Raw genomic sequence first — 16119 nt, forward strand, 5'->3', positions numbered from 1 at the left:
CTATGTTGCAAATGTGAGTGTTAACTGAAGCCGATAGTCCTAGTAGTTGTTTTTGGTGAAGCTATGTGACGCTGGTAGTCTCTCATACTGTGCCCTTCTTAAGGTGCGACCAGATTTACGCGCCGCGAACATGAGCAATTGACTTTTAATTAGCTGATTATATCTGTATTTTTACAGAAACGGTAAGATACAGAAATAAAGAGCTTGGCATCAGCTGATTAAAAGTGAATTGCTCATGTTCGCGGCGCGTGAATCTGTACACAACTTAATACTCTCATACTCCCAACAACCCACCAATTGACCGAGCGAAGTGAGGTCTAACATTCAAGTTGATGGATTGGCATTCCTCTTAATGTTTAAATGTTCTAATGTTTGAATGTTCAAATGTTCATATGTCCATATGTTGCGCATTTACGGCGAAACGCGTTATTAGATTTTCACGAAATTTGACAGGTATGTTCCTTTTTTAATTGGGCGTCGACTAATATACAAGGTTTTCGGAAATTTTGCATTTCAAGGATAATATAAAAGGAAAAAGGAGCCTCCTTCATACGCCAATATTAGAGTGCAAATCAGACTATAGAATTATTCATAATAAATCAGCTGACAAGTGATTACACAGATGTGTGGAGAAGCCAGTCTATTGCTGTATTTCCTTAAGGTCTATAGTTTCAATCAGATACAAATAATATGATATTTTGGGATATGAAAATCATTGATCATTTCGGACAATAATGAAGATGTAATCAATATGAATATTAAGTTAATTTTCAGTCCTGCAAAATTATTTCTTCATGTGAATATTTTCAAGTGATCAAAATGTGAAATATTTCATCTGTGTTTGGTTTTGAAGAATCTAAATCTAAAAATCTATCTTGTAAAAATAATTTAGGACCAAAAATATTTTAAAATGAACAACCTATTTGGGACTATGTGTAACCTTATCAAAATTTGGGAGAGAAATAGCACAAGGTTACCTTTTTTTTATATTTTATTCCATAAATAATGATAAATTTAGTGATTTTTGTTACAGGCAATAACAACAACTCAGTTTTTTCTCTCCCTATCATTTCGATTATGTACTTACTGTATCAATCAATAGAGAATCAAGAATATATCATAACTTATGTAGTGAATGGTTAGATACATGGAGACTATTTCAACAATATAATGATATTAAATGATTTATTCACATTTTGTATCATAAATAATGACAAATTTATTGATTTTTGTTACAGGCAATAACAACAACTCAGCTGGAAGCCAAATAGACCAGAAATCGTATCAGTGGTTTGGAGCCACTGTCAGGAGTTCTGGCGGAGATGAAGCACGGGTTGTGGTGAGTTTAATTATTATCATTAATCATCTAATTCATAATCTAATTATTAATTCATTCGGAGAATCGTAGTTGTAGTAGTAGTAGTAGAAGAAGAAGGAGAAGAAGAAGAAGACGACGATGAAGAAGAAGAAGAAGAAGAGAAAAGATGAGAAGAGAATATAGAAGTATGGAGAGATAAGTTGATAGTTCTACCTGAAATCGTTGAATGAAAAATCTTTGGTTGAAAAATAATTGAACCATAAGAAATAAATGATCCCGTATACAACCATAGACTAGAAGAAAACATTGTGAAAGCTGCATATGAAAAAACTGAAATGAAAAGGAGAAAAAGAAAAGGAAGTGGAATGAAAAGAAGAAGGGGAAGAAGAAGGGGAAGAAGAAGAGGAAGAAGATGGGAGAAAAAGGAGAAGAAGATGGGAGAAAAAGAAGAAGAAGAAAAGGTATGAAAGAAGAGGGAGACACACAAAAATGAGACGAAGAATCATACCCATAGAGCTACAGAGAATAATAAGGCAGCTACTTGATGCAATACATTAAGTTTTGAATGACATCTGGGTTAAAAAAAGACAGCGGAGAGGAAGAAGAAGAAGAAGGAGAAGAAGAGATCGAAAAAGAAGAAGAAGGAGAGCTAGGAGTTCGTACAATAAGCATTGAATGGAATGTGAAAAAATTTAATCGTAGATACTTAATGATTCTCACCATACCATATGGAACAGTATAGAGTAGCACAAATTGATAGATAGAAAGAAAGAAAAGAACAGGAATAGGAGGTGGAAGCAAAAGAAGAAGAAGAGCCAGAAGAAGTAGACGAAGAAGAAGTGGAAGAAGGAGGAGAAGAAGAAGAAGAAGAAGAAGAAGAAGAAGAAGAAGAAAGAAGAGGGAGAAGAAGAAGAAGAAGAAGAAGAAGAGGGAGAAGAAGAAGAAGAAGAAGAAGATAGTTCATGTAAGGAAATGTGGTGTACTCACGTTATAAAGTGAGCATTTGATCAACATTGGTTTGCCATCCTTGTCTTCCATCAGACAAAGCTTTGTCCAATCAACAAAGAGGAATATAAGAAAAAATGAATGCAGAAAAGAGATGATATTAAAGGCTAACAAAAAAATGAGATAGAAGAATAAGAGAAAGAAGAATTAGAAGAAGGAGAGGAGTCAGAATTCTTTGGTATGAGCAATGAATGAGATTTGAAGAAAAGGATCTCATATAAGCCTACCTAATGATTTTCACCGTACCATATGAAACAGTGTAGAGTAGCAGAAATAGATGCAAAAAAGAGAAGAACACGAGAACGAGGAAGAGTGAGAATAAGAAGAAGGAGAATAAGAAGCAGAATATGATAAAGAAGTGACAGATTGATAGAAGTCGTGTCAAAAAGGAAGCCTAGAAAGAAATATTCAAGATTGAATTTCGTTGGCAGAGCGCACATAATACACAGTCAGTCTATGACAAATGATATAAAATGTCATTAATAATCTCTTGCAGCATTGTCATAGCTCTTATTATTATCCTTACCTGTCAAATCTCTTCTATTAACTGCTTCATTGTGTCATACTCTTATTTCATACATCTTCTTCTTCTTCTTCTTCTTCTTCTTCTTCTTCTTCCTCTTCTTCTTCTTCATCTTCATCTTCTCATTCATCTCCACTTTTTTTAATCCAGATGTCATTCAAAACTTGATGAATTGCATTAAGTAGCCTGCCTTATTATACTTTGTATCTGTGTGAGTTGGCTTCTATTTTTCTTTCTAGCCTCTTCTCCTTCTTCTTCTCCCTCTTATTCTTCTTGTTCGTCTTCCTTCTTCATCTTCTTCTTCTCCTTCTCTCTCTTCTTGCTATACACTTCGTCTCTCCAAGAATCCATATTTAGAATCCACACTTAGAATCCATATATATGTTTCTTCTCTGTTGTTATTCACAATAATTTCTTTTGATTAATATATATGTTGTTTAGTGGATCATTTATATCAATCTTATGGTTCATTTTTTTAATCGTTCTTCCCATTGAATTATTTCAGTTAAAGATTTTTCGCTTTTTCCCTCACTTCTTCCATAGAGAAACAATATCATAAGTAGATATGCCATGGTATAGGGCGTTTATATCGTAACTTTTACTGTTATCTCAAGCTGATAGTCCACGTATTTCTTTCCTGTGAAGCTTTATGACGCTGGTAGTCTTTCATATTGTGCCGTTCATACACTCTTACCCGGTCAAAACAGTAAAAATCTACAATAATCGATAATAATCGACTTGAGATAACAGTAAAAGTTGCGACATAAACGCCCTATACCATGGCATATCTGCTTACGCTAATGTTTCTCTATGCTTCTTCTTCTCTCATTTCTCTAACTCATCTTCTTTCCCTTCTTGTACGTAGTCCAAGTCTTTATCCTTGTCTTTCTTTTTTTCACTTCATAGAGTTATTTCATTCTGGTTTGCTCGGTACAATGCGGCAATCATTCATTTCTTATGGTTCAAATCACCTCATTGCATTTTCTGTTTTTATAATCCCTTTTATCTCCTCCGCTTCTCTTCTACTCTTCTTCTTTTTCTTCTTCTTCTCCATTCCTTCTTTTTCAACTATCGGAATTATCTCAGAACGTAGATGCACAAAAAAATAATATCTTACGTAACAAGGACGGGAAGGGGCCTTTTGCAGGCGAGAATGATGTTTGCAGTTGAGTCGTCAGCCGTGACTAGAATTTCATTTCAGCACTGCAAGTAATGTACACTTTTTTCGCCACACTGAACAGAAAGCAGCTGTTTTCCAGTCACTACGTAGATCTGAAAGACATTGTTTGCAGACGACTCTCCTCTGACGTCAGAACAGGTTTCTTTGCGGCCTAGGCCCAAAAGAGTACCCTTTCCAGCCGCTAACATGCAACTAAGAAAGGTGATCGAAAAACAGCTGATCAAAAAACTTCTCATTATTTGTGTTCACTATTCAATTATTAAAACATTTATAATAATATCATCTTACTGTCATTTGAAAGAATAAAACAGTATAAACTTAATACTCTCACATAATTGAACATCATATTTTAGGTTATTTAGACAAATCAGAATAAAAAATAAAAATACTTGGATAATTTCCTGATATTCAGATTACCTCAGATTTGCTAGAGCTATCACCTTCCACTTCTGCTTTCGGGAGTGCTTAGTAAACAACTATTCTCATGTATATATATATTGTTTATTTTTGTGTGTGGCGAAAAATAGTGTTTGCACCACAGGCAAAAATGTTTTTTCGACTCTCAATCTTTTCTAGTCCTCGGCCTACGGCCTCGGACTTGAAATCTGATTTCGAGCCGGAAAAATCTCATTTTCTGCTTTAGGTGCGAAATATACTATTTTGTCATACTTACTCAATTGCAGCTGTTTTCCATGCATCAAATCAAGCCGGTAAACAGCTGTTTTCAGGAAAAGAAAACATGTGATTTTCATTACAGCATACTATACTGTAAAGACATCATATGTTCTCTTTACAGTCGAGTATGTTAGGACTCTACTGAGTCCTAATAACATCTGAGTAATTAATATATCAACTCAAATAATTAAAGAACTCATTTAAGGAGTTTCAAGTTATAAGAACTCATCTGAAATCTTATAATTTAGGCCTTTATTATTTTATTTGAGCTCGAAGGGTCTGTCTGTTATGAACTAGGCGCTACGTAGCTCGAGCAGCAGCAGGTTTCTGTTCCTATTTCTCAGCAATATTATTCTTTCAGAGATAAGTATGACAAAAATATTGTACATAACTTGTACAGTAACGTATTTACCGCATTCGTATGATAATGTTTCTCAACTATGTTTCGGGCAGAAACAATCTTACTTATGCGGTAAATTATTGTTACGTAAAGTATTATTTTGTCATAGTCATTCAATTCCAGCTGTTTTACATCCATGAAATCAAGCCGGTAAACAGCTGATTGTAGAACAAATAAACATATGATTCTCATTACAGCATACTGTACTGTAATAAAATCATATGTTTTCTTTACAGTCGAGTATGTTTCCTAGTTCCGAATTTGGAACAGCAAAACTGGTACGAAAACCGCCTTTTAGCGGTCCAGGTGGAAATTTTGTCAACCTTAGTCAAGAAATTCTTGATTCAAAACTTGTAAACTAGGTTATGTTAATAGAATGCATGTAGTAATGTCAGCACAAGCAGGTAATGTTTTCTGTTTCTCAATTATTCTTCTTTGGATTATTATGACAAAAAATAGTGTATGTTACTTGGACGTGAATGTCTTTTGCAGTGCTCGAATGAAATTTCAGTCTCGGCTAACGCCTCGACTAGAAACATCATTCTCGCCTGCAAAAGGGCCCTTTCCGTCCTTGTGACTTAAGATACTATTTCATCATCATAATAATCTGAAAAAAAGTCATTGAGGAATAGAAAACATCACCTGCTTGTGCTGACATTACTACATGCATTCTATGAACACAACCTAGTTTACAAATTCCGAATCAGGAAATAAAACTTCAATCTGGACCGCTGAAGGTGATTTTTTGTAGCAGTTTCGCTGTTCCTATTTTGGAAATAGGAAACATACTTGGCTGTAAAGAGAACATATATAGTTTCATTACAGTAGAGTACGCTGTGATGAGAATGATACGTTTATTTGTTCTGCAAACAGCTGTTTACCGGCTTGATTTCATGCAGCTGAAAACAGCTGAGATTGAATGACTATGTCAAAAAATCTATTATTCTCGTTTCCTCTCTTTTTTTAATCACTCCCTCTCATTATTTTTCTTTCAATAACATCTTCGTATGATATTAAAGATATAATATCGAAATCGATCAAATTAAGAGACTAATAATATTCGAAACACAGCTTGGAGTAATCGGATACATCTTTGCGGTTGAAATGTAACTGCAGTTCACGCTTCAATGATTTCTGACTTCTTTTTCTTCTACTTCTTCTTCTTCTTCTTCTACTACTACTACTTCTTCTTCTTCTTCTTCTTCACCTTCATCTTCAGCTTTTTCTTCCACGTCATCTTACACTCTTCATTTTCATCATCCTCCCCATCTCCTCCTTCATCTTCTCCTCTTCGCAACATCCTGCTCCTACTTCCTCTCCTCCTCCTACCCATCCATCCCCTCCTCCTCTTACTCCTCCATCTCCTCCTCCCCCTCCTCCTCCTCCTCCTCCAATACCACCACCTCCTCCTTTTCCTTCTACTCTTCCTCCTCCGTCACCTCCTCTTACTTCTTCCTTTTCCTTCATAATTTTCTTCTTCATCATCATCATCATTGTCTTCTTCTTTTACTACTTCTCATCATACTCCTCATTCTTCTTCTCCGTCTTCTCCGTCTTCTTCTTCTTCTTCTTCTTCTTCTTCTTCTTCTTCTTCTCTTCTTCTTCTTCTTCTTCTTCTTCTTCTTCTTCTTCTTCTTCTTCTTCTTCTTCTCTTCTCTCTTCTTCTTCTCTCTTCCTTCTCTCCTCCTCCCTCTTCCTTCTTCTTCTTCGTCTTCTCCTCTTTCTTCTTCTTCCTTTTCTCTTCTTCTTCTTCTCTCTTCTTCTTCTTCTCTTCTCCTCCTCCTTCTTCTTCTCTCCTTCTTCTTCCATCTTCTTCTTCTCCTCTCCTTCTTCTTCTTCTCTCTTCTTCTTCTCTTCTTCTTCTTCTTCTTCTTCTTCTTCTTCTTTTTCTCTCTTCTTCTTCTCTTCTTCTTCTTCTTCTTCTTATTCTTCTCTTCTTCTTCTCTTCTCTTTTTTTTTATTTTTTTTTTTCTTCTTTTTTTTTTTCCTTTTTTCTTTTCTTCTTCTTCTTCTTCTTCTTCTTCTTCACTCTTCTTCACCTCTTCTAGATTCTATATTTGGTTTGCATATCAAGGTAGAAATCTTGTGAATATCATTTCATCTGATATAATAGTATCACCACCATATGGCGGGCGCATTATTGATCAGGATAATATTATAGGACAAGGTATTATTTTTACGATATTCAGCCCGGGTGAGATAACTTATTCAACTTGTTCTAAATATGTTCTCTCTCTGGTACTTCTTCTTCTTCTTTTCCTTCGTCTTCTTCTCCTCATTCTATGACTTCTTATTCTTCCTCATCCTCTCTCTCCCTCAACTTATCTCTCTTCTTTCTCCGCTGACGAATATTCATTTTGTTTCCGTTGTAGTCTCTGCTGTTACACTCATTAATTCGATTTCTCAATTTCTCTTTCTTCCTTCTGAATTCCTCTATATTTTATTTCATTTGTACCATTCATTTCATTTAATCCATTGAGAGTCACAAATCAATATATTCTATATCTACATGATTGGGAGAAAACAGAAAGCATAGTACAAGAATATTTTTTTCGCCACACTGCACAGAAAGCAGCTGTTTTCCAGTCCCCACGTAGATCTGAAAGACCTTGTTTGCAGACGACTCTCGTCTGACGTCAGAACAGGTTTCTTTCAAAAGAGTACCCTTTCCAGCCGCTAACATGGAACTGAGAAAGGTGATCAAAAAACAGCTGATCAGAAAACTTTTCATTATTTGTGTTCATTATTCAATAATTAAAACATTTATAATAATATCATCTTATTGTCATTTGAAAGAATGAAAAGTATAAACTCAACCTCCCACATAATTGAACATCATCTTTTAGGTTAATTAGACAAATCAGAATGAAAAATGAAAATACTTGGACAATTTCCTGATATTCAGATTACCTCAGATTTGCTAGAGCTATCACCTTCCACTTCTGCTTTCGGAAGTGCTTAGTAAACAACTATTCTCATAGATATATTGTTTTTTTTTCTGTGTGGCGAAAAATAGCGTTTGCACCACGGGCAAAAATGTTTTTCCGGCTCTCAATATTTTCAAGTCCTCGGCCTACGGCCTCGGATTTGAAGACTGATTTCGAGCCGGGAAATATCATTTTCTGCTCTAGGTGCGAAATATACTATTTTCCAAATTTTAAGTTCTGAAAAAATCAGACTAAGTTTTCTCTTTTCTCTTTCAATTCAAATTTCCCTCCAAACGAACGACCTAAGTATGAGTTTTAAATTTTGATGCTTGGAAACTAATTGAAAAACAAAAATATTCTACTGAAATCTCAACCAGTGGGAATTTTTCTAGTAATTTTGAGAACTTTTCAATGAAAACACAAATTTAGCATTATTGGCATGTTCTCTCATTTCCTATCCAATTTCATTAAAGATTCAAGTCCAAGACACAATGTTCTCTATGGAAGAATAGCTGAAAATTGAATGAATTAGCGAAAGTATTGTGTGGAGAATGATTGGTTGATATTTGGATGGAATGAGAAATAGGAGAAAAACAGAGGGGAATAAATGTAGACAAAAATTATGAGTGGGAAAAGGTAGTTAAGAAGAATGAAGAGAAGGAATTAAGGGGAAAGAAATTGAAAAGGAGGAGGTAAAGGAAAATGAAGTGAAGGAAAAGAAGTGTTAGGAAGGAAGTTAAGGAAGTTAAGGAGTAGGAAGTAGATGAAAAGAAGGATTGGGAAAAGGAAATTGAAGAAAAGGAAGTTAAGAAGATTGAAGAAAATGAATTAAGGTGAAAGAAGTTAAAGATAAGGAGGTGAAGGAAATGTAAGTTGAGGAGTAAGAAGTAAAAGAAAAGAAGGATAGGGGAAGGAAGTTGAAGAAAAGAGTGTTTAGGAGAAGGAAGTTGAAGAGGAGAAGGAAGTCAAGGAAAAGGAGGTAAAGAAGAAGGAAGAAAATGAATCAAGGAGAAGAAGTTAAAGATAAGGAGGTAAAGGAAATGGAAGTTGAGGAAATGTAAGTTAAGAAGTAGGAAGTGAAGGAAAAGAAGGATAGGGAAAGGAAGTTGAAGAAAAGAGTGTTTAGGAGAAGGAAGTTGAAGAGGAGAAGGAAGTCAAGGAAAAGGAGGTAAAGAAGAAGGAAGAAAATGAATCAAGGAGAAAGAAGTTAAAGATAAGGAGGTAAAGGAAATGGAAGTTGAGGAAATGTAAGTTAAGAAGTAGGAAGTGAAGGAAAAGAAGGATAGGGAAAGGAAGTTGAAGAAAAGAGTGTTTAGGAGAAGGAAGTTGAAGAGGAGAAGGAAGTCAAGGAAAAGATGGTAAAGAAGAAGGAAGAAAATGAATCAAGGAGAAAGAAGTTAAAGATAGGAGGTAAAGGAAATGGAAGTTGAGAAATGTAAGTTAAGAAGTAGGAAGTGAAGGAAAAGAAGGATAGGGAAAGGAAGTTGAAGAAAAGAGTGTTTAGGAGAAGGAAGTTGAAGAGGAGAAGGAAGTCAAGGAAAAGATGGTAAAGAAGAAGGAAGAAAATGAATCAAGGAGAAAGAAGTTAAAGATAAGGAGGTAAAGGAAATGGAAGTTGAGGAAATGTAAGTTAAGAAGTAGGAAGTGAAGGAAAAGAAGGATAGGGAAAGGAAGTTGAAGAAAAGAGTGTTTAGGAGAAGGAAGTTGAAGAGGAGAAGGAAGTCAAGGAAAAGGAGGTAAAGAAGAAGGAAGAAAATGAATCAAGGAGAAAGAAGTTAAAGATAAGGAGGTAAAGGAAATGGAAGTTGAGGAAATGTAAGTTAAGAAGTAGGAAGTGAAGGAAAAGAAGGATAGGGAAAGGAAGTTGAAGAAAAGAGTGTTTAGGAGAAGGAAGTTGAAGAGGAGAAGGAAGTCAAGGAAAAGATGGTAAAGAAGAAGGAAGAAAATGAATCAAGGAGAAAGAAGTTAAAGATAAGGAGGTAAAGGAAATGGAAGTTGAGGAAATGTAAGTTAAGAAGTAGGAAGTGAAGGAAAAGAAGGATAGGGAAAGGAAGTTGAAGAAAAGAAAGTTTAGGAGAAGGAAGTTGAAGAGGAGAAGGAAGTCAAGGAAATGGAGGTAAAGAAGAAGGAAGAAAATTAATTAAGGAGAAAGAAGTTAAATATAAGGAGGTAAAGGAAAAGGTAGTTAAGGTAAAGTAAGTGAAGAAGTAGGAAGTAAAGGAAAAGAAGGATAGGAAAAAGGAAGTTGAAGAAAAGAAAGTTCAGGAGAAGGAAGTTGAAGAGGAAAAGGATAAGAAGAATGAAGTTAAGGAAAAGGAAGTTGAAGTAAAGGAAATTAGAGAGAAGAAGGATAAAGAAAAGGAAGTCAAGGAAAAGAAAGTTATAGGAAAGAAAGTAAAGTGGAAGGAATTTGAGGAACAGGAAGTTAAAGAGGAGAAGGTTGAGAAAAAGGAAGTTAAGAAAAATGAAGAACGAATTTGAAGAATAAAAGCAATATAAACGGTTGAGAAATGGATACTCTAATCAACTATATCTCAAGAATTTTATTCAAATTTATGACAGATTTCATGAATTTTGTAACAACTTTATAACCTCTCAATATTCTCTGATAAATTTATCAAATTTTTATGGTAACTAGTTTTCAGAATAACAGACTTGTTTAGTATTTTTGCTACAGTGATATTAACTTTGAACCGACAGCATGCCTTATGTATAACATTGATGCTTCTAATATTAATCTAAAGCTGACTCTTTGTAGTGAATTTCACTGTAGAGTAAATGACCTGGTTTAAGATAGTAGATTGATAGTAAAAAACAGGTGCTCGTAAAATAATGATTGTCGGCTTACAAAATATCATGAAGATGTAATGGAGAGAGGAAGAATATCAGGAGAGAAAGAATAAGGAGAAGGAGTGGAAAAGGAAGAAGAAGTGTAAGAGTTGAGGCAGAAGAAGAAGGAGAATGATAGGATGGGGAAATTATGATAAAAAGTAGGAAGAGGAGGAAAAGAAGAAGAAAATAATGAAGAGGCTGAAGAAGAAGAAGAAGGAGAGGGTGGTAGGAGGAGGAGAAGATGAAGAAAAGAAGAAGAAGAAGAAGAAGAAGTAGAAGGGGAAGAAGAAGTGAGAGGAGATGAAGAAAGAGTTGGAGCAGAAGGAGAATGATAGGATGGAAAAATTTGAACAAAAAGGGGGAGAAGGAGGGTGAGAAGAAAGAAATAATGAAGACGATGAAGAAGAGGAAGAAGAAGAAGAAGAAGAAGGAGAAGAAGAAGAAGAAGAAGAAGAAGAAGAAGAAGAAGAAGAAGAAGAAGAAGAAGAAGAAGAAGGAGAAGAAGAAGAAGAAGAAAGAGAAGAAGAAGAAGTGAAAGGAGAAGAAGAAAGAGTTGAAGCAGAAGGAGAAGGAGAATGGGAGGATGGGATAATTATAATAAAAAGTGGGAAAAGAAGAAAAAAAATGATAAAGATGATGAAGAAAGAGAAGAAGGGGAAGAAAAGAGGGAGAAGGAGGAGAAAAAGAAAATATGGAACGGAAGGAGGTAGAGAAGAAGAAGTGGGAGAAGTGGAGATGCAGATGAAGTGAAAAGAGAAGAAGAATGATTGAATGAAGTGGAAGAATAAGAAGAAGAAGAAAAAGAGGAAGAAGAAGAAGAATAAAAAGAATGAATCGACTCTACCCGAAGGAGTGGACAATAGAAAAAGATGCAGCAGAAAGCAAGAAGTCAGAAGTAGATAAAACTCCCACAAGATGGAGAAGCAGAAAAAAAAGAAAAGACGATGAGAGAGAAGAGAAGGAGGATGAGTTGGAAAGAGGGCGAAAATGGATGTGATGGAGAAGAAGGAGAGAAGAAGAAGGTGAAGGAAAACAGTGGAGAATCCCACAAGGTGGAGTACGAGGAAGAGGTTGCAGGAGAAAAGAGGAGGAGGAAGAGGTGAAAAAGAGAGCGAAAATGAGGATGATAGAGAAAAAAGTAGAAAAAGATGAATAGGAAGAGGAATAATAATAATAATAATAATAATATAATAATAATACTAATAATAATAATAATAATAATAATCATAATAATAAGAAGAAGAAGAGTTGAGAATTCGGAAGTATATAAAACTCCATCAAGATGAAAGAAGACGATGTAGGAGAAAAAGAGGAGGAGGAAGAGGTGGAAAAGAAAGCGAAAATGGGGAGGATGGAGAAAAAGAGAAGGAAAAAAGAATAAGAATAACAGTTAAGAATTCAGTAGTAGATAAAACTTTCAAGATGAAACAAGACGATGATGACGATGATGACGATGGCGGAGAAAAAGAGGAGGAGGAAGAGGTGGAAAAGAGAGCGAAAATGAGGATGATAGAGAAAAAAGAAGAAGAAGAAGAACAGTCAAGAATTCTGTAGTATATAAAACTCCTTCAAGATGGAAAAAGACGATGGAGTAGTAGATGAGGATGAGCAAGAGGAGGAAAGAGGGAGAAAAAGAGAAGAGAAAGAAGAATAAAAATAACAGTAAAGAATTCAGAAGTAGATTAAACTGCAGTGTAGGAGTAGAGACTATCACAGTTACAATCTCAAGTGTTTATATTAAGTAGAGAAATCCGATCTCACAAACTTATTGTAAGTTATAAATGTTGTTCAGGTGTTATCTTAAGTATTGCTTGGGGCTGTGGATTCAGCTCAGAGTTATATAGTAGCTGATAGAAGTAGAGTAGATGAGAGATAGAGTGAGATAGGGAGAGAGAGAGAGAGAGAGAGTGAGTGAGGGAGAGTGAGAGAGGGTGTGTGAGTGAGAAAATGGAAAAAAAAATTGTCTCAACTGAGTTAGGACTAGTCTTGGTTCTTTCTACCATACAACCCTTAAGAGAGAGAGAGAGAGAGTTAGAGAGAGCGATTGATTGATTGAGTACTTTATTAATGTAGATTACAATATATACTGGCTTATACACTTATATACAATAGCTCACAATACAGCAAAATTATAGATGAATTTACATAATATAGACTGAGAAAATAATTATTGAACTGTATATGATATGAAAAAGTAATTTGTAATGACTATAGATAATATTGTAATGCATCTGTAGAGAGTGAGAGTGAGAGATTCAGATTCCTTTATCCATGGGGTTAACAAAACAAAATTCAACTTACGTTCTAGCGTTAGAGAGAGAGAAATAGATATTCGAATGGATAGTGAGACAGAGAGGATTGATTGATTGAGTACTTTATTAATGTAGATTACAATATATACTGGCTTATACACTTATATACAATAGCTTACAATACAGCTAAATTATAGATGAATTTACATAATAAAGACTAAGAAAATAATTATTGAACTGTATATGATATGAAAAAAGCAATTTGTAATAACTATAGATAATATTGTAATGCATGTACATAAATTGGCGGAGCTTTGGACAAATCAATGTCCATTCTTCGGAAACAATATTCAATATATCCTCTCCACTAACTCTCTACCAAATAGAGAGAGACAGAGAGAGTGTGAGTGAGAAAATAGAAAAAATAATTGTCTCAACTGAGGGTCGAGTTAGGACTAGTCTAGGTTCTTTCTACCATACAACCCTTAAGAGAGAGATTGATTGATTGATCGAGTACTTTATTTATGTAGATTACAATATATACTGGCTTATACACTTACATACAATAGCTTACAATACAGCAAAGCTATAGATGAATTTACATAATATAGACTAAGAAAATAACTATTGAACTGTATATGATATGAAAAAGCAATTTGTAATATAATAACTATAGTTAATAATCATATTGTAATGCATCTACATAAATTGGCGGAGCTTTGGACATATCAATGTCCATTCTTCGGAAAGAATATTAAAAATATCCTTCCCACTAACTCTCTACCAAAAGGAGAGAGAGAATGTGAGAGAGAGAGATTGATTGATTTATTAGCTGCCTTTATTCTTACCTAGGAGGGCGAAGTTAGGGCGCAGCCGGCCCTCTCTTACACTTAACCCACCAATACAATTCTAAGTAAAACTAATACACTGTACAACAAAGATCATAAGATAAAATAAAACAATTTACAAAATAATAAAATTTCCAAATAGCGAATGAAAGAAAGAAAATAAAACAAAATTTCTTTCCAATTATTTGAATCAGTGTAAAGAATACAATAAGGAAAAAGAGAAAACGAGAGAGCGAACGAGAAAAAGAGAGAGAGAGTGTGAGAGCGATTGAGAGTGTGTGAGAGAGGAAGAGAGAGGGAGTGAGACAGAGACAGACTGAGAGAGACAGAGAGAGTGAGCGTGAGAGGGGGAGGGAGAGCAATTGAGAGTGTGTGAGAGAGAAAGAGAGAGAGAGACAGAGAGAGAGAGAGAGTGAGTGAGAGAGACAGAGAGAGAGAGAGTGAGTGAGAGAGACAGAGAGAGTGAGTGAGAGAGACAGAGAGAGTGAGTGAGAGAGCGTGAGAGAGAGAGAGAGCGATTGAGAGTGTGTGAGAGAGAAAGAGTGAGGGAGAGAGCGATTGAGAGTGAGTGAGAGAGCATGAGAGAGAGCGATGAGAGTGTGTGAGAGAGAAAGAGAGAGAGAGACAGAGAGAGAGAGAGAGTGAGTGAGAGAGACAGAGAGAGAGAGAGTGAGTGAGAGAGACAGAGAGAGTGAGTGAGAGAGAGACAGAGAGAGTGAGTGAGAGAGCGTGAGAGAGAGAGAGAGCGATTGAGAGTGTGTGAGAGAGAAAGAGTGAGGGAGAGAGCGATTGAGAGTGAGTGAGAGAGCATGAGAGAGAGCGATTGAGAGTGTGTGAGAGAGAAAGAGAGAGGGAGAGAACGATTAAGAGTGAGTGAGAGAGACAGAGTGAGTGAGTGAGTGAGAGAGCGTGAGAGAGATATTTGATATTTAATACAACTTACATTGACAGGTCTGACAAAACCTACAGCAAACACCGGTAGCCTAATAATAAAGCCTAAATAATAAACTAAATGGTAGCCAAATAATAAACAAAATAATAACACTTATTTATGATCAGAAATGAATTACAATAATAGTGCATAATAAAATAGTTGTGAAAATGCATGCTGAAGTCTAAAATGATGGTTAATATGAATGAATAATTTATAAATCAGAATAATTTAGAGGGAAGTGGAAAATATGGCTGGTACAAGTGGGAGGATATTAAGGATAGGTGAGGGGTAAGGATGTGGAATATGGAGGATTATTATGTAAAGGAACCCGGGTTTACGGTGGAGTGAGAGAGAAAGAGAGGAAGAGGGAGAGAGTGTGAGAGAGAAAGTGTGACAGTGGGAAGGAAAATAACAAACAAGAAAAATAGTATTTATTTTTAACATATGACCCGGAGTGTATTACACGGTGGATATAGGCCTTGTCTCTTCTTCTTCTCCTTTTCTCCTCCATCTTCTCCTTTTCCTCCTTCTTCTTCTTCTTCTCTTTCATCCTCTCCTTCTTTCCATCTATTTCTGTCCACCCCCGTAGCTAATTATCTAGACAGATGTTTTGCACAGCCTTCTATTTTTCTCACACTCCTATTTCGGTATTTCCACTTCCTTTCTGAAAATAATTCTACTTTTGTCACAACTTATTATTCTCTGTCCTTTTCAGTCGGTTATTCTAGATTCGTACTCACTTCTCTTTCCCCTTTCAAAACTATTAGTTCTGTAAACAGTAGATCTCATGCAGTATTCTCATCCACAAGTACCTGATTGAAACTATAGACCTTATGGAAATACAGCAATAGACTGGCTTCTCCACACATCTGTGTAATCACTTGTCAGCTGATTTATGATGAATAATTCTATAGTCTGATTTTTACTCTAATATTGGGGTATGAAGGAGGCTCCTTTTTCCTTTTATATTATCCTTGAAATGCAAAATTTCCAAAAACCTTGTATATACGTCGACGCGCAATTAAAAAAGGAACATACCTGTCAAATTTCATGAAAATCTATTACCGCGTTTCGCCGTAAATGCGCAACATATAAACATTTAAACATTAAGAGAAATGCCAAACCGTCGACTTGAATCTTAGACCTCACTTTGCTCGGTCAATTATTGCTTAGTCATAGGCTTTTCTCAATATCAATAGTTAAGTTCATCTACCCTTCAAGAAGT

The 16119-nt window shown here is 35.4% G+C and overlaps 1 protein-coding gene across 1 annotated transcript in view; it reads left to right on the forward strand.

Annotated features, from left to right (window-relative positions):
* Positions 1-16119, forward strand: part of LOC111061265 (integrin alpha-PS2) — a gene marked incomplete in the record, with an annotated part of 223220 nt that overhangs the window by 108001 nt on the left and 99100 nt on the right. Inside the window, 1 exon segment of the mRNA XM_039441193.1 lies at positions 1239-1339. Within this exon segment, the coding sequence (XP_039297127.1) occupies positions 1239-1339 (101 nt within the window).

The sequence above is a fragment of the Nilaparvata lugens genome, chromosome 14 (genome assembly GCF_014356525.2).
Source record: "Nilaparvata lugens isolate BPH chromosome 14, ASM1435652v1, whole genome shotgun sequence".
Classification (NCBI taxonomy): Eukaryota; Metazoa; Arthropoda; class Insecta; order Hemiptera; family Delphacidae; genus Nilaparvata; species Nilaparvata lugens.